The sequence below is a fragment of the Stegostoma tigrinum genome, chromosome 38 (genome assembly GCF_030684315.1).
Source record: "Stegostoma tigrinum isolate sSteTig4 chromosome 38, sSteTig4.hap1, whole genome shotgun sequence".
NCBI classification, from domain to species: domain Eukaryota; kingdom Metazoa; phylum Chordata; class Chondrichthyes; order Orectolobiformes; family Stegostomatidae; genus Stegostoma; species Stegostoma tigrinum.
Window position 1 is genome coordinate 14,151,191 of NC_081391.1, and position 18,937 is coordinate 14,170,127.

The following is an 18,937-nucleotide window of genomic DNA, read 5'->3' on the forward strand; positions in this document are numbered from 1 at the left end:
GATGATGTCATTTCCTGCTTCATAAAATGATGGTCTGCATTGGGGTATAAATAATGTCCTAAGAGAGTGATGTTTTAGGTGTAGTTGGTTTTCTTTCCAAGTTTGTTGTGCTGGGTTAGGAAAGCTGTTTGTGTCACAAGATGGCCTCCCAAATCAGTCAGAACTATCACCAGGATTGTGAAGCTGTTGTCAACAAGCAGATTAATGTGGAGCTCACTGCCTCCTATCTCTATCAGTCTTTGGTGAGTGCTGTCCCTGTGGTGTTGAAGTTAAATCTGTTATGGTTAAGTCAACAGTTTTTCTTGTTTGTAACTAACTTGGAACTACTGTAGATAGTGTTTTATATTTCCCTTCTATTTAAACACCAGGAGAAATCTAATGCTATTAGAAAAATGCGGTATGACACTGATATACAGTAACTAGGCCCCTGTTGACTTTCAGTGACTGTCTGGTGGGTGAAGTGCTTTGAGAAATACATCTTGTAATTCACTGTCAGGATTGTGACTGGCAGTAACTGTCACTATCTCTGAAGATTATCATAACTTGACAGTATGTTAGAAAGAAGATAACGGAGTGTGGGGCTGGATGACCACAGCAGGACAAGCAGCATCTCAGGAGCATAAAAGCTGATGTTTTGTGCCTGGACCCTTCATGCTGCTTGGCCTGCTGTGTTCATCCTGCCTGATGCTTTGTTTTCTTGGATTCTCCAGCTTTTGCTGTTCCCATTATTTGAGTCTTTTAGAAAGAAGCTGGGATAACCATTAGTTCATTAGCCTCCTGTTGTAATGTGTCCTGGTGTATCTGTTTTGTCTTGTGATGCATGTGAACAAACCAGGGTTATATTTCCTGTTGGAGAAAGGTGTCATAGTGACTGTCCAGAATAACCAAATCTGATTTGCCTCAGCCTTCAGGGTTGGGCTGTGACTCCCTACCTGTTTAAATAGGTTTCCAGTGAGGCCTGTTGGGCTTTTTGCTCTCCATGAGGTGGGTGTGACCCATTCTCTCTCAACCTACAGACAATTGATCTGCTGTAGTGTGATATATTGGAGACTCCTGGGTCTGCAGGAATGTGTTGAGCCAGTGAAGCAAGGCTTTTCCCATACCACCTCTCCTGGTCTGAAACAAGCCCCCTTTCACCAGCTGGTGGTGTGCCTGTGCCCTTCCAAGGGGGAGAATATGTTTGGAAGGTGAGAGCTGCAGCGGACCTAGTAGATAATGGACCCTGAAAGGAGGTGGTGAATGCAGTCCCCATGAAGTGGGTTGCTCTGTCCTGGATGGTGTCTGCTTCTTGCATGTTGTAGCTCCACTTCTCCAGACACATGGAGAATATTCATCACTCACTGGGCTTGTGCCTGTTGGAAGGAAGTCGTTTCCAATGACATGAGGATCAAGTCCCTGTAAGCCCACTTTGTGAGATGGGAACAGCTTTTCCTGCTGAACTAGGTGGGTTTTAATCACTGGCCAGTGTGCCTACTCAACAAGAATTGTGCTCATATAAAATCCTCACTGTTCTTCACATGTCACATCATGTAACAACCCAGTTAAATCACACTGTAATCCACCAAGGCAAATCGTCAAGAGCAACTTCTCACCAGGTTTCTTCCCTCAGAACAATCCTCATCTGCTTTATGAAGCAGCCTAAAGTGTTCACTGTTATTCCAGCTTGTTGTTCAAGTGTGAATGTCAGATTAGAATGAGTGCAAGGGGTGGGTCAGGTCTAGAATTTGACCTGTACAAATGGGTCAAATCAGGTTTTCCAGCTTCATGTTAACGAGTGACATGATCTGCAGAACAATAGTTCATCTCAAGGTCTCTCTGACCTTGCTTCAGTTTGTTTTAAGCAGTGATGTTTGTATGCAAGCTTCTGAATGTGAGTGTGCTACATAAATGGGTGTAGTAGCCTATTGCAGTAACAACCGAATGGCTGTCACTGGGCAGGATTTCCTTTGCAGAATCTTGGTTCCACTTTTGCTCTTTCTCCCCCCATAATGCCAACAGCATCTCTTGCAGAGCTATCATCCAATCCGATTGATCTCCAGGTTGTAGAAGACTCGCTCCCTCCTGGCTATATTATTACAGCAGTGCCTAGTGTCTGTATGTTACTTTAGCCCCAAAGGAGAAATGTAGTGTCGTGCAGCTACCCCACCCTGAGTCCATCCTGCACATCAACTCCTGGCCATTCCTCCAATTCTGTGACATCCATCAGTGGAAACATGAATTCAGCTTTTCTCAGCATACGCTGTGCCAGACCACCCCCCACCCTGAACAATTTGATAGTGCTTTCAAACCCAAACAGGGTATCTGCAGGAAGCTGGGTTTGTCTAGATTGACCCAGTTAACAGATCTGCCGGCAAATTGAACCACACTAGGTTCACAGGCCAATTTTGTGTAGCCGCACTTTGACAGCTGGCCGAACCTTCAGTTTGCTTTTGAAGGATAAACCAGGTCTGCAGTTCTGAACTATATTCAGGCCCAGTGGTACATTTTAATGGGCTTTAACTTGTTCCCTCTCCCTTCCAGATGTCCTACTTTGACCGGGATGATGTTGCCCTCCCTCGTTTCTCCCGGTTCTTCAAAGATCAGTCCCAGCAGAAGCGGGAACATGCAGAGAAGCTGCTGAAATTCCAGAATCAGCGTGGAGGCAGAGTCCTCCTCCAGGATGTGAAGGTTGGAGTTGGGAAGAGATGGTTGGGTAGGGTGAGGTTTCAAGTCAATGACCAGCATGTCTCACACTGAAAAGTGAGACATGCTACCATTTTGGCTTCCCAGTTTCTCCTGAAATACCAGAAATCCCACAAACAAGCCCTTTGGCCCACCATGTCTATGCTGACCCAACAAACACCCAACCACATTAATCCCATCAACCTGCACTTGGACTGCAGCCCACGATGAGCTGGCATTAAGTAGTTGTCCAGATGTTGCTGGAGTAGATGCCTTCACTCGGGTGTTGCATTTCACAAACCTACTTCTGTGTTTTAGGAGGAGTTGGAGGTGGTGGGTTTCCTCCGACCTGGAGCCTCACCTGCACCCCCCTCCAGTGTTTATCCTGTCCCTGTGATTGTGGTTCTGGTCACCACACTGGCCAGGTCAAAGATGGAAGACAATGCTGCCTAGTTTCTGACCAGACTTGGGCCACCCAATAGGGACAGGCATCATGTAGGCCAACTTCACCCTCTGGTTGACCTTTGCTGATCCTTGAGAGGCCAAAGGTCTTGGGCACTTTGGTATCTCTGCTCCTTGCCATTAAAAACCCTGCTGTCCCTTGAATGAATCCAACAGTGATGTTTCTGATCCTGCTGCTCAGACAGATATGAAACAAATGGCACAGGTGGGACTTCAACCTGGGCCCTTGTGTACCAGACACAGGGACAGTACCACAGCACCAAGAGCCCTTGGGATTAGGCTGTGCATGTCCTGATCTAAACTCCAGCAGATGGACACTGGTGTAATCCACACCAGGGTGTGAATTAAATCCTTATCCCCATGATGACATGGTCCTGGACTTCCTCATTCAGATCAAGGATAAATGGGGCAAGGTGAAAGCAGTTCCCAAGTAACTTTGATCTTCATGTGGACCTCAGGGATGGCACAGTGGCTCAGTGATCAGCACTGCTGCCTCAGTGCCAGGGACCCAGGTTTGGTTCTGGCCTTGGGTGAATGATTAGAATTCACATTTCTCCCTGCATGGGTTTCCTCCCACAGTCCAATGATGTGCTGGTTAGGAGGATAGGTCATGGGAAGTGAGGGGTTGCAGAATTGGGTGGGAGTCTTTTCAGGGGGTATTGATGGTCTGAATGGCCTGCTCCCATGCTGCAGGGATTCTGTTTCTGAAGATTAACTGTACTTCTTTCTATCCTCAGAAGCCAGAGAGAGATGAGTGGGGTAACAGCCTGCAGGCAATGCAGGTTGCCCTGGATCTGGAGAAGAATGTGAACCAGAGTTTGCTGGATCTACACCAACTCGCCACAGCCCAGACTGACCCTCATGTAAGCTTCACCTCCTCCTCATTCTCATCACTGCTGGACCCTCAGGGCAACACTTCATTGGTTGGTCTTTGTGGTTTGGAAATTCACTGCTGAAACAGTTTTTGTCTGGATATGACATTGCTATCACTGTATTCACTCCAGGTACAATGTCACAACTGCTCAGCAATGAGTGACATGGGGAATTTGGGTTATAATCTAGTGGGAGTGCTGAAGTGATATTGGCCACTGAATTCCCATTCGGGGCCACTCGAGTTGAAATACTAGTGTCCTCACTGGCACAAATTCTCCAGCTATCGGCTGCACTTTGAGGACTGTCTGGAGTTAGTTATGGCTGAGTCTCTTGCAGTGGGAATTCTGAAATTGTCCTGTGCCATGTTAATGCACAAGTTGTCATGGTCCTCTGTTGCAGCTGTGTGACTTCCTGGAGACCCACTATTTGGATGAGGAGGTGGAGATCATCAAGCAACTTGGGGACTACATCACCAACCTGAAGCGCCTGGGAGCCCCTGAGAATGGGATGGGAGAGTACCTGTTTGACAGGCTCTCCCTGGAGGACAGCAGTTAGTGTGGCCTGGAGTACTGTCTGCTTGGTCTGAATGCATTCCCCACTTCACCCTGGACAACCTGTCTCCTTCCAGGGAGAAGGGACTTGGAGCAAAGAATGTAATGGCTGTACCAGCTGAATGAAAATGAATAAAATCATGTGTTGATCTTGCTTATTGCCCATCATTCAGAGCCCTGTATAATTTTGGTAGTTATCCTGAGAGATTCAAGCATTAATTTTTCTGCAGTTTGATTTTGCTGATCAAATTACTAATTGGGCTAAACATCTCATTGGTTCTATCCTCCATCCCACTCCGTCCTCTGTCAGACAGGGATTACAAGAGGAGGTTGCTCTGGCCTGTGAATCAATGATATTCCTCCAAGCAGAACTTGAGGATATTGGGGTTTTGTCGGGTGGAACTTGCTCTTTGCAGTTGTGTTTTTATAAAATTACGTTTCTGGATGTGATGCATACAATGGGAGGGGGGGAAAATCTTCCCTTTTACGGGAAGGGAGTTCTCCTGCTCTATACAAGGGAAGACGAGACACCCAGTCTCATGAATATCTGACAACCCTGTTTCCACGTTCACCTAGTCTGTCAAAGAGCTTTGCTTTTTCCCCCCTCCCCCACATGCAAAGATTTATTGCTGATGTGAAAGGAAAATGCCAATTTGAAGACAAAGCTAAGTGAGCTGGTACTGCAATAGTTGCTGTTACTGTAGGCCTAACCATGGAGGTGGTGGGATGAGCTCATTGGGCAACAATGCCATCTTTCTTGGGCAGGGGAGAATACAATGACAGTAAATTGTCCTGGCGCTGTTAGGATTCACCTATAGATGCAGCTTCAGGCAGAGCTAAGGGTCAAACCAGCCCTGGGACATGCACTATTGGTTGTGGGTTTTCCCTTTTTTTTTTTCCTTCCACACTCACCCACTAGAGCCTCCCTGATCCTGCCATTAGCAATTGGGCAGGTTCGCCAGCTCATGCCTCCTTCGTCTGAGATAAATATGCTGGTCCTACTGGTCGCTTTGATTCAGTACCCACTGGAATCAGGGAGTCAATTCCCCCATCGGGCCATGTTTCCCAGAAGCAACCCAAAGTTGTCCTGATGTGGCTTATTCATTCCTGTTTTCTTTGCCTGTTTATAGGATTCACTCCAACAACCAGCCACTTCAGAATCAGCACATTGTCTCATTGCCACCTACACCAGGAGAGGAGTGGCCTGGGAGTAACTCAGCAACGCTCATCGTTACATGCTGCTGTTTGATTGGCTCTTGCTGCGAAAGCCAGCACTAAGTGCACTCAGCTGCTCCCTACGTTCCTCTGAGCTTCCCCCTGTTCTGCAGGTTGCCTTCTCCCAGTGATGGAGAACGAGCAGCGATTTTCTGTTCAACTTGGGAATGGTGTGACTTAGGGGAGGTAACCTGGACCTGCATACCATCCTGTACGGCTGTTTACTTCAGCATTTGAGCTGTCAGTGACGTTCTGGGGATTACCACTGCGTTTTGCAGCTCCTGTGCAATACAGCCTATGTAGGGGGCATGGTTCTTATGTGACTCAACATATCTGTTACATGACAGAAATCCTTTTTATTTTGACCAATCTTCATTCTTGGCGATGGTGTCCCTCGTAGACCATAAGACATAGGAGTGGAAGTAAGGCCGTACAGCCCATCAAGACCACTTCCCCATTTAAATCATTGCTGATGGGCATTTCAACTCCACTTCCCTGCACTCTTCCCCCTAGCCCATGATTCCTTATGAGATCAAGAATTTGTCGATCTCTGCCTTGAACGCATCCAACGTCCCGGCCTCCGCTGCACTCTGTGGCAATGAATTCCACAAGCGAACCACTCTCTGGCTGAAGAAATGTCATCTCATTTCGGTTTTAAATTGACCCCCTCTAATTTTAAGGCTGTGCCCACGGGTCGTAGTCTCCCCGCCTCACGGAAACAACTTCCGAGCGACCACTTGTAAACCATACATTATCTTATAAGTTTCTATTAGATTTCCCCCTCAAACTTCTAAACTCAAATGAGTACAGGATCCTTAGCCGTCCATCATACATTAAACTTAATATTCCTAGGGATCATCTGTCTGAATCTCCACTGGACACGCTCCAGGGCTAGTATGTCCTTCCTGAGGTGTGGGGCCCAAAATTGGACACAGTACTCTAAATGGGGCCTAACTAGAGCTTTATAAAGCCTCAGAAGCCCTTCACTGTTTTTATATTCCAACCCTCGAGAGAAATGACAACATTACATTCACTTTGTTAATTACGGACTCTACCTGCAAGTTAACCTTCAGAGAATCCAGCACCAACACTCCCCGATCCCTTTGTACTTCTGCTTTGCGAATTTTCTCACCATTTAGAAAATAGTCCATGCCTGTATTCTTTTTATTCTAAAGTGCAAAACCTCACCTTTACTCACATTGAATTTCATCAGCCACTTCCTGGACCGCTCTCAAACTGTCGAAATCTTTCTGCAGCTTCCCCACCTCCTCAGACTACCTGCTATTCCACCTATCTTCGTATCATCGGCAAACTTCGCCAGAATGCCCCCAGTCCCTTCATCCAGATCATTAATATACAAGGTGAACAGTTGCGGCCCCAACACTCAACCCTGCGGGACACCACTCGTCACCGGTGGCCGTTCCGAAAAAGAGCCTTTTATCCCAACTCTCTGCCTTCTGTCAGACAGCCAACCATCAATCCAAGCCAGTAGCTCACCTCGAACACCATGGGCCCTCACCTTGCTCAGCAGCCTCCCGTGAGGCACTGTATCAAAGGCCTTTTCGAAGTCTACACAGATAACATCTACTGGGTTTCCCTGGTCTAACATACTTGTTACCTCTTCAAAGAATTCTAACAGGTTTGTCAGGCACGACCTCTCCTTACTAAATCCATGCTGACTTGTCCTAATCTGACCTTGCACTTCCAGGAATTTAGAAATCTCATCGTTGACAATGGATTCTAGAATTTTACCAACTACCGAGGTTAGGCTAATCGGCCGAAAATTTTCCATCTTTTGCCTTGATCCTTTCTCAAACAAGCGGGTCACAACAGCAATTTTCCAATCACCTTGGACTTTCCCCTGACTCCAGTGCCTTTTGAAAGATCACGACCAAAGTCTCCACTATTTCCTCAGCCACCTCCCTCAGAACTCTAGGATGTAGCCCATCGGGGCCAGGAGATTTATCAATTTTTAGACCTTTTAGCTTTTCTAGCACTTTCTCTTTTGTAATGCCTACCATACTCAACTCTGCCCCCTGACTCTCCCTAATTGTTGGCATACTACTCATGTCTTCCACTGTGAAGACTGACGCAAAGTACTTATTAAGTTCTTCAGCTATTTCCTTATCTCCCATCACTAGCTTCCAGCATCATTTAGGAGCGGCCCAATGTCTACTTTTGCCTCTCGTTTGTTTCTTATGTATTGAAAGAAGCTTTTACTATCATTTCTAATATTACTAGCTAGCCTACCTTCATATTTCATCCTCTCCTTCCTTCTTGCTCTCTTTGTTATCCTCCGTCTGTTTTTGGAGCCTTCCCAATCTCCTGATTTCCCAGTGCTCTTGGCCACTTTATGGGCTGTCTCTTTTTCTTTGATATATTTCCTGACTTCCTTTGTCAGCCATGGCTGTCTAATCCCACCCCGGATAATCTTTCTTTTCTTTGGGATGAACCTCTGTACTGTGTCCTCAATTATACCCAGAAACTCCTGCCATTGTTGCTCTGCTGTCTTCCCCGCTCGGCTCTGCTTCCAGTCGATTTTCGTCAATTCCTCTCTCATGCCCCTGTAATTACCTTTATTTAACTGTTACACCATTACATCCGATTTTGCCTTCTCTCTTTCAAACTGCAGACTGAACTCTACCATATTATGATCGCTGCCTTCTAAGTGTTCCCTTACTTTAAGGTCTTTTACAAAGTCTGGCTCATCACATAACACTAAGTCCATAATAGACTGCTCCCATGTGGGCTCCATCACAAGCTGTTCCAAAAAGCCATCCTGCAGACACTCCATGAAGACCCTTTCTTTGGGTCCACTGGCAACATTATTCACCCAGTCCACCTGCATATTGAAGTCCCCATGATCACCGTGACGTTGCCTGTTGTCCAGGATGAGGCCATTTGGCCCGTGGAGGATTGAATCTCTTCACCCCATCCTGTTCAGACCCACCCCATTCCCTTAACGCTGTGTTTCCCATGGCTAATCCAGCTCGCCACTTGTCACTGTCAGCAATTTAGCACTGCCTATCCACTTAACCTGCAAATCGTTGCACTGTGGGAGAAAACAAGAACATGGGAGACATGGGAAGAATATGCAAGCTCCAGACAGACAGTTCCTGAAGGCTGTAATGGAACACAGGTCTCTGGCGCTGGGAGGTAACCGTGCGAACCACTGAGCTACCATCACACCCTAATGTACCAAACAAAGGAATATGCTGATGCATTCTATGAGAGTCATTGAGTCATACAGCCTGAAAACAGACCCTTCAGCTCAACCTGTCCATGCCGACCACGTTTCCGTAACTGAATGAGTCCCACTTGCCCACGTTTGGCCCATATCCCTCGAAACTATTCCCATAAATGTAAATCTCTAAATGTCTCTTCAACGTTGTAATTGTACCCTCTTCTACCACTTCCTCTGGCAGCTCATTCCATATACACATCAACCTATCAGCGAAAAAGTTGTCCCTCAACAAGTTCTCCTTTTCGAATCTTTCCCCTCTCCCCTCAAACCGATGCCCTCTAGTTTTGGACTCCCCTACCCTGTCCCAGCATGCCTTTTATATACAGTCAATCTTGAGTGTGCCAATGGCAAGGCTACATTTAGTGCTCAGCAACTGTTACACTTCAGGAGGTGGTGATGAGCTGCTTATTACTGTCCACCTGGTGTAGCAGAGCCCGGAATGATGCTGCTGCCGCTGCTGAGGAGGGGCATCTGGGATGTTCATTCACAAACAGGGATAGTGTTCCAAGTCAGGATGGTGACAGATTTACATGGAGCTGCTTGAGTGTCGTTGAGGCTGTCTTGAGCCAGAACATTGTAAAGTCATCCATCACACTTCCTAACTTCAGTCTTGTTGATGGTGGACAGGCTTTGGAAAGTCAGGAGTTGAGTGATTCACAAAAGAATTCCCAGCCTCTTCCCACATTCTGAGCTGTTTGTTCTACAGAGTGCAATGTAAACAGGACCAGAACCTCCCGTTTAGAAACACGCTGCAGTTAAGCGCTTGTTGTCCTCGGAGCAGGTAAAAGCTGAACACAGAAATAGAAATATTGAATGTGCGATATATTTCCAGCACCTGATACCTCAGCAGTTTAGCTGGCAAAATCAGCCCATTTCTGAAGAAGGGTCCCAACCCGAAAAGTCAGCCTTCCTGCTCCTCTGAAGCTGCCCAGCCTGCTGTTGCCCTCCAGCTCCACGCTGTCTTATCTCTGACTCCAGCGTTGACAGTTCTTACTACCTCTGAGGGAGTTAAGTGCTCGTCATTCTTGAACTGACTAAAAACTGAACACTGAGATAAAAATGCTGAACATGGAATATATTTCTAGCGGCTGTCACCTGGGCTTTTTGGGTATAGACCCTGAGGCCTACTCCCGCACAGCACATTTTCTAATTTGATTTTCAAACTGGACTTACTACGATCCAAAGTCAACGAGATCCTGGCAGATTCTGAATGGATCCACAGCCTGTAGGTACCTGTATTAAATGGCCCAAAAGCACGTGAATTCTGTTGCTGCACACCAATACGTAAATGTTGACTGTCCACAAAATCTTGCCACTTTTCAATGGGCTCCAACACCGTCGTTCAAAAGGTACAAAGACAAACCCCTTAGAGGAACAAACTGACAGAATTCAGCAAATCTGTGATGAGCGAGTCTTAACACATAACCTCAGATACAGAAGTTTCAGAGTATGTTTTTTGCCATTTTCAGGGAGATGTCCTTCCAGAATTTGCACTTGTGCAGGAGGTCAAAGGCCATTCAGCAATTCCATCATCGACCAGTTGTCAATTCTGATCGGTTTCCGGATCCAATTCCCATCCTGCACTGATTGGACGTGGCAACTGATCAATTGATGAACAAGAGTGATTGGCCATCACTGATGATGTCATTTCCTGCTCAATAAAATGAGGACATTCAAGTGAGGTATAAATAGTGTCTCCACGCGACTGATGTTTTTGGTGTAGTTGGTTTTCTTTCTAAGTTTGTTCTTTGTTTGTGTGGAAAAAGGAAAGCCCCTTTTCTCCTCATAAAATGGCCTCCCAGATTAGTCAAAACTATCAACAGGTTTGTGAAGCTGCTGTCAACAAGCAGATTAATGTGGAGCTCACTGCCTCCTATCTCTATCAGTCTTTGGTGAGTGTTGTGTTTGTGAGGTTAAAATTCAATCTATTGTTCTGAAGTGAGCTATTTCCCTTGTAGATTGTGTTTCATATCTCTTACCTATTGAACACATCAGGAGAAATGTGATGTTATCATATCAGTGGGCTATGATCCTGATGTACAGTAATGGTGGACCCTGTAGGTCTTCAATGATCTCTGGAGGGTGAAGTGTTTTTTGACTTAATTCAAAATTCCCTGATAAGACTATGCCTGGCAGTAATTGTCACTCCCTCACTAGGATTATCAAAAAGTTATCTAATTTCTGAAGGAACTGGAATAACCATTGGCTAGTTACTGGCTTCTGTTTTTAATTTCTTGCTTTCTGTTTATTTAGTGATGCATGTCATTGAACAACATGCTGACTTAGTATAGTAGTAAGGCATTATGGTAGCACTTTCCAATTAACCAAATCTGATCTGACACAGCCTTCAGGGTTTGGGTGTGACTATTAGCAGCTCAAATAGGCCTTGTTGGGGGCCTACTGGGCTTTGTGATCATTATTGAGATTGGTGTGGCCCTTCCCATAACACTTGACACGAAGTTGATCTGCTGTGGTGTGTGAAATGAGATACTGGTGCTTCTGGAATGTGCTGAGGGTATTGCCCCAGTGACAGTGATGAAATGGATTGTTCCCAGACCAACTATCCTGGTCCTGAAACACACTGGCCCGTTAGACCAGGTGGCAGTGTGCCTGTGCCCGTCTAAGGGGTAGAATGTGTTTGGAAGTTGTGTTGAAGTAACCTTGGTGAGTGCTGCAGGGGACCTGGTAGATAATGGACCCTGAAAGGAGGTGGTGAATGCAGCCCCCATGAAGTGGGCTACTCTGTCCTGGATGGTGTCTGCTTCTTGCATGTTGTAGCTCCCCTTCTACAGACACATGGGGAATATTCATCTCTCTCTGGGCTTGTGCCTATTGGAAGGAAGCTGCCTCGATGTAAGGATGGAGTCAGTATAACCTCCATTTCGGAGGTGGGAACAGCTTTTACTAGTGAACCACTTGGGGTTTAATCACTGGCCAGTGTCCCAGCACAACAGGGAATTATGTACCAATCAATAAGTCCCCACTATTCTGTCTTCTGCAACTTTGAGCTACCCAATTAAACCATACTTTTTTGCCTCACTTTGTATTTGAGGGTTGAAGTAGCTTTTCCCACCAGGTTTCCAGCAGTGTGTTTACTGGTGACATTATCCATAGAACAAGAGTTGATCTAGAGATCAATTGTCTGTCTCCAACATTTCACTTTTCTTCAGTTTGTTCTTACAATTTGTTTTATCGGTGTGATTCTTGTTTGCAAGCTTCTGGATGTGAGTGCACTCAATAAACAGGTGTGTAATAGCCTTCTGCGGCCACAATCCAAAGGCTGTTACTGGGCAGGCTTTCCTCACCAGAATCTTGGTGCCACTTTCTCCTCCATGCTGCAGACAGCATGTCCTGTAGCGCTAAAATATATGGTACATCTAATGCCATGAGTCTTGTGGTTGCACAACTTGCTTCCTCCTGGTTGTCCTGTTCGAGTAGTGCTCAACATCTCTATTAAGAGATACCAAGGTCGGGAGATGTTTGAGCGCAGCAGGCCAAACAGGAAATCTGACACTATGGGCTAACATTTGTTTGCCACCTTCTCCCCAAAGGAGAAATGCAGTGCCTTGCAGCTGCCCCAACCTGAGTCCATTCTGCATATCAGCTCCTGGCACTCGGTTAAAATGTTAGTCCATCCCTAGTTTCATTCAATCCTGATGAGTGTTCAACAAAGGAAACATGAATTCAAGTTTACTCTCTTAATGCCAGACCCCCTGAGCATTGTACTGTGTATCTTAAACCAAAACACATGGTATGCACATTCTCCCTGTAAGAAGCTGGGTTTGTTCAGATTGATCCAGTTCAAGGATCGTCTGGCTAATTGGACAACACGAGGTTCATGACCACAGTAATGTACCAGAACATAACAGCTAGTGGCATTCTGGATCAAACTGACAATTCTAAACCAGCCGTCAATTTCTGAGATCTACAATTGGCTCCAGTGGAGCCTTTAATGGGATTTGACATGTTCTCTCTTCCAGATGTCCTATTTTGACCAGGATGACGTTGCCCTCCCCCATTTCTCGCGGTTCTTCAAAGATCAGTCCCAGGAGAAGCGGGAACATGCAGAAAAGCTGCTGAAATTCCAGAATCGGCGTTGAGGCTGAGTCCTCCCCAAGGATGTCAAGGTTGGAGTTTGGTTTGGGTGAGGGTGGGTGGTGACGGGTGAAAAATGTCAGCTCTCAATGTGAGGTTGCAAGTCAGTGACGAGGACTTCACATCCTGATGGGAAGTGACAAATATGTTCTTCTGTTTGGGTTCCCTGTGTCCTGACTCTGAATTCAACAAATCACAGAAACAAGCCCTTTGCCCAACATGTGTATGCTGACCCACCAAATGACATTTTGCTGCACTTGGTCTACAGGCTACTCTGCCCTGGCATGAAGTACTTGGCTAGATGTTGCTGGAGTGGCTGTCTCATCCATATTTCTACCATCCTCTGGTCGGGTTTGGGGCAGGGGTGAGGGAGGACACTTCCTCAAACCTGTGCCCTCTGGTCTTGGTGCCTGCCATGGCAAAGACCTCTGTCCTTCCATCTTCCAACTGCCTCAGCCTCTCAACCTCCAAGGAAAATCCCAGCTTCTGGAACCTGTCTTCAATGGATTTTCAGTCTTGAGGCAATTTAGTATTCCTCACCTGCAGCCCTTCCAGTGCCATCCTGTCCCTCGGATTTGGGGTTCTGGTCACCACCCTGCATTCCGTCCTTGGCCTGGCTCACGTTGCAAAGCTTGGTACAAGACTGAGCTCTATACTGTGCCCCAACTGAAGGGGACGAGCATCATGTCAGCCACCTTCACCAGCCTGTCTACCTTCACTGAGCCTTGAGCTATCTATGGTCTGGACGTTGTTATCTTAGTTCCTTTTATTCTAAAAGCTTTGCTGGCCCTTCAACCAACTAAGTTGCAGTGATGTTTCTCCTCCTGCTCATGAGGAGGAGGACATGGCCTCGCAGTATTATTGTTGAACTGCCAGTCAGACCCAGGCCATGTTATCGGGTCACATGTTTGAATCCTGCCACAGCAGGTGGAATTTTGACTCCACTTAAATAATCTGGAAATAAGAACTGAATGATGACCATGAATCCATTGATTGTCAGAAACTCATCAGGCTCAATATCCTTGTTTAGGAAGTAAATTTTATCTCGTCTGAACTACATGTGACTCCACACTTACAGCAATGTGGTTGACTCTTTATTGCCCTCTGCAGAATTAGGGATGGGCAATACATGTTGCCTGGTCAGCAAGCCCTCTCCAAATCCCACCAATAAAGGGGACATGGAATGCTGCCATCAGCACAGGTGGGACTTCACCCTGGGCCTTGTGTTCCAGTTACAGGGATATTACCACGGTACCACAAAAGGCCTTGGGAATTAGGGTGTGACTGTCCCGCTTGGAATTCCATCAGAGGGACACCAGTACAAACCACTTTGTGCCAATTTAATCCTTCTCCCCACAATGACCTGTTCCTGAGCTTCATGCTTCAGATCCAGGATAAACAGCAAAGTGAAAGCAATTCAAATAACTGTTCCTCATCTGGGCTTCAGCGACAGAATAGTTGCTCAGTGGTTCGCACTGCTGCCTCAGAGCCAGGGACACAGGTTGGATCTGGTCTCTGGTGGCTGTTTGGAACTTAGACACACACCCTCCATGGGTTACCTCCCACAGTCCAATGATTGCCAACTTGAACCTGGATATGGGAAAGGCAGACCCACATGAAAAAGGTGAGTGGAATTCGGTGGGATACTACTGAGGTAGTAGTTGGTCTCAATGGGCTGAATGGCCTGCTGCAGGAATGCTGTTGCTGAAGCTTAACTGTCCTTCTTTCCCTTCTCCAGAAGCCAGAGAGGGATGAGTGGAGTAACAGCCTGCAGGCAACGCAGGTTGCCCTGGATCTGGAGAAGAATGTGAACCAGAGTTTGCTGGATCTACACCAACTCGCCACAGCCCAGACTGACCCTCATGTAAGCTTCACCTCCTCCTCATTCTCATCACTGCGACACCCTCAGGGCAACACCTCATTGATTGGTCTTTGTGGTTTGGAAATTCACTGCTGTAACACTTTGCCTGACTGACATTGGGCCTGAAGTGATCATGCTGAGAATCTGTTCAGCAGTTGTTAAAACGGGAATTTGGATCATTATCTGGAAGGAGCATTGACCTGATACTGGCCGCTGAATTCTTGTTTAGTATCATTGTCCATCACAATCCACCTCCACTCCATTTCACAAACAGTAAGATGGAGCAGCTGAAATCCTATTGTCCTCACTGGCACAAATTCTCCAGGTGCTGGCTTGAGTTTTCAGGGCTGTTGAGTGGGTATGGTGCCATGTTTTGCAGTGGGAATTCTGAAGTTGTCTTTAATAGTGATCACAATTTCTCTTTCTTCCATTGCAGCTGTGTGACTTCCTGGAGACTCACTATTTGGATGAGGAGGTGAGGATCATCAAGCAACTTGGGGACTACATCACCAACCTGAAGCGCCTGGGAGCCCCTGAGAATGGGATGGGAGAGTACCTGTTTGACAGGCTCTCCCTGGAGGATAGCAGTTAGTGTGCCCTGGAGTACTGTCTGTTTGGTCTGAATGCATTTCCCCACTTCACCCTGGACAATGTCTCCTTCCAGGGAGAAGGGACTTGGAGCAAAGAATGTAATGGCTGTACCAGCTGAATGGGAATGAATAAAATGATGTGTTGATCTTGCTTATTGTCCATCATTCAAAGCACTGTATAATTTTGGTAGTTATTCTGAGATGAAGCATTTAATTTTTCTACTGTTTGACTGGTTGATCAAATTACTAATTGGGCTAAACATTTCCTTGTTTCAACACTCAATCCAATCCATACTCTGTCAGACAAGGATACCAAGAGGAAGTCGCTCTGACCTATCAATCAATGATATTCCTCCAACCGGAACTTGAGGATATTGGGTTTGTTGGGTGCAACTTGCTCTTCACTGTTTGGTTTTTTCAAAAAAAACTACACTTCTGGATGCGATCCATACTATGGAAGGAAAGAAACTCCCTTTTTGGGAAAGGGAGTTCTCCTGCTCTGCCTAAGGGAAGAGGAGACGCCCAGTCTCACGATTATCTGACAGTCCTCTTTCCACATTCAGCTTGTCTGTCCAAGAGCTTTCGCTCACCCCTCCCCTACTAAATGGTACTAGCACCCTCAATATTCACCTCCCAGATGTGGCTTCGGGTTATTGGGATGAGCTAAGGTTCAAACCAACCTTGGGACATGTACTATTGGTTGCGGGGTTTTTCCTTCCCCGCTCACCCACCTGACCCTCCTCTGATCCTGCGTTAGCAATTGGGCATGTTGGCCAGCTCATGCCTCCTTCGTCTGAGATAAATATGCTGGTCCGACTGGTCGCTTCGATTCACTACCCACTGCAATCAGGGAGTCAATTCCCCCCCAGTGGGGGCATGTTTCCCATAAACAACCCAAAGTTGTCCGTCTGTGGCTTATTCATTCCTCTTTGCTCTGCCTGTTTACACGATTCTCTCCAACAAACAGCCACTTCAGAATCAGCACATTGCCTCATTGCCACCTACAGCAGGTGACGAGTGGCCTGGAAGTAACACAGCAACGCTCATGGTTACATGTTGCTGTTTGATTGGCTCTTGCCGCTACAGCCAGCGTTGAGTGCACTCAGCTGCTCCCTATGTTCCTCTGAGCTTCCCCTGTGCTGCAGGTTGCCTTGACTCCGTGATGGTGAACGAGCAGTGATTTCTGTTCAACTTGGGAATGGTGTGACTGAGGGAGGAAACCTGGAGCTGCATACCATCCTGTACGGCTGTTTACTTTATCGTTCGAGCTGTCACACATTCTGGGGATTACCTCTGACTTTTGCAGCTCCTGTGCAATGTAGCCTTTGTAGAGGGCCTGGCTCTAATGTGACTGAACATATCTGTTACATGACAGAAATCCTTTTAATTTGGAGCAATCTTAATTCTTGTCAATAAGTCCCTGTTGTCCAGGAAGCAGCCATTTGGCCAGTGCAGCGTCGACACTCTACACCCCATCCTGTTCAGACCCACTCCATTCCCTTAACACTGTTTCCCATGGCTAATTCAGCTAGCCCCTTGTCATTCAGCAATTTAGCGTTGCCGATCCACTTAACCTGAAAATTGTTGGACCGTGGGAGAAAACTGGAGAACCTGGGAGACACCGGGAGAAAATGCAAACTCCAGACAGACAGTTCCCGAAGGCTGTAATGCAACGTAGGACCTTGTCACTGGGAGGTAACCGTGCTAACCACTGAGCCGCTATCACACCCTAATGTACCAAACAAAGAAATATGCTGTTGCAGACCATGAGAGTCACAGAGGCATACAGCATAGAAACAGGCCCTTCAGCCCAGCCTGTCCACGCCAACCACGTTTCCACTACTGAACAAGTCCCACTTGCCCACGTTTTGCCCATATTCCTCCAAACCAAATCTGTAAATGGAAACATCTAAATGTCTCTTCAATGTTATAATTGTAAACACTTCTACCACTTCCTCTGGCAGCTCATGCCATACACACACACCATCGTCTCTGTGAAAATGTCCCTTTTAAATCTTTCCCCTCTCCCCTCTCCTCTCAAACCGATGCCCTCTAGTTTTGGACTCCCCTACCCTGTCCCAGCAAGCTTTTTTTCTACAGTCAATCTTGAGTGTGCCAATGGCAAGGCTACATTTTTTGCTCAGCAACTGTAACACTTCAGGAGGTGGTGATTAGCTGCTTATTACAGTCCACCTGGTGTAGGAGAGACCGGAATGATTTTGCTGCTGCTGCTGCTGAGGAGGGGCTTCTGGGATTTTCATTCGCAAACACTGATATTGTTCCAAGTCAGGATGGTGACAGAGTTACATGGAGCTGCTTGACTGTTGCTGGGTCTACATGCAATCAGAAAATTGTACAGTGTTCCATCACACTTCCTAACTTCAGTCTTCTCGATAGTGGGCAGGCTTTGGGAAGTCAGGAGTTCAGCAATTCACAACAGAATTCCCAGCCTCGGGAAATTGAAATCAGCATTGAAACTTGTGGGTCAATCCAATAAGATAGTGCTAGATTGCAATCTGCTTTTGAAGCTGGGAGGCCAGTTGCTCAGCTCGACAATATAGACAATGCAATGTAACCAGAACCAGAAACTCTCACTTGGAAACACGCTTCAATTGAGGGCTGGTTCTGTTTTGAAAAATTAAAAACTGCGCATGGACATAGAAGTGTTCAACATGCGATACATTTCCTGCAGCAATTCAGTAGAAAGGCCTGAGGCCTACCGTGTACCTGAAGCACTCAGCACATTTAGCATTTTGGTTTTCAAACCGTGCTTCCTCAGACCCAAGTCCAAACAGATCACAGTAGATACAGAATGAATCCACAAAGTAGATTGTTTTTCTGTATTAAATGGTCCAAAAGCATATGAATTCTGTTGACGCACAGCAATGGGAAAATTTTACTGTTAACAAAATCTAGTCATTTTTCAATGGGCTACAAATCTGTGATTCAAAAGGTACAAAGACTAATCCCTCAGAGTCACAAACCGACAGAATTCAGCAAATCTGTGATGAGCGTGTCTTAACACATAACCTCAGATACAAAGGTAAAGGTTCAGAGTCTATTTTGTTCTCATTTTCAGGGAGATGTACTTCCACAATTTGTATTTCTGCTGGAAGCCAAAGATCAGTCAGCAATTCCATCATCGACCAGTTGTCAATTCTGATCGGTTTCTGGATCCAATCCCCATCCTGCACTGATTGGACGTGGCAGCTGATCAATTGATTAACAAGAGTGATTGGCCATCACTGATGATGCCATTTCCTGCTTCAGAAAATGAGAGTCTGCTCCTGGAGTATAAGTAATGCCCCAAGGAGGTTATGTTTTTTTGTATAGTTGATCTTGGTTCTAAATTGGTCACTTTTGTAGTGAAGAGAGTAAAACAAAC

General features: G+C 46.2%; 1 protein-coding gene and 1 pseudogene across 1 annotated transcript; both read left to right on the forward strand.

Annotated features, from left to right (window-relative positions):
* The first annotated feature begins 140 nt into the window (after positions 1-140).
* On the forward strand, positions 141-4,551 carry LOC132206414 (ferritin, heavy subunit-like). The gene is made up of 4 exons (XM_059640533.1): positions 141-242; positions 2,521-2,667; positions 3,861-3,986; positions 4,396-4,551. Exons 1-4 carry the CDS (start codon positions 141-143, stop codon positions 4,549-4,551), a joined length of 531 nt encoding a protein of 176 aa, XP_059496516.1.
* Positions 4,552-10,796: 6,245 nt separating this feature from the next.
* On the forward strand, positions 10,797-18,749 carry LOC132206504 (ferritin, heavy subunit-like; annotated as a pseudogene).
* The last annotated feature ends 188 nt before the right edge of the window (positions 18,750-18,937 follow it).

Excerpts from the sequence above, each read along its gene's own strand:
- LOC132206414 (XM_059640533.1), top strand. The coding sequence starts at position 141 with ATGGCCTCCCAAATCAGTCAGAACTATCACCAGGATTGTGAAGCTGTT. Across the intron at positions 243-2,520 it reads CCTATCTCTATCAGTCTTTG|ATGTCCTACTTTGACCGGGA; the intron begins GTGAGTGCTGTC and ends TCTCCCTTCCAG. Across the intron at positions 2,668-3,860 it reads TCCTCCTCCAGGATGTGAAG|AAGCCAGAGAGAGATGAGTG; the intron begins GTTGGAGTTGGG and ends TTCTATCCTCAG.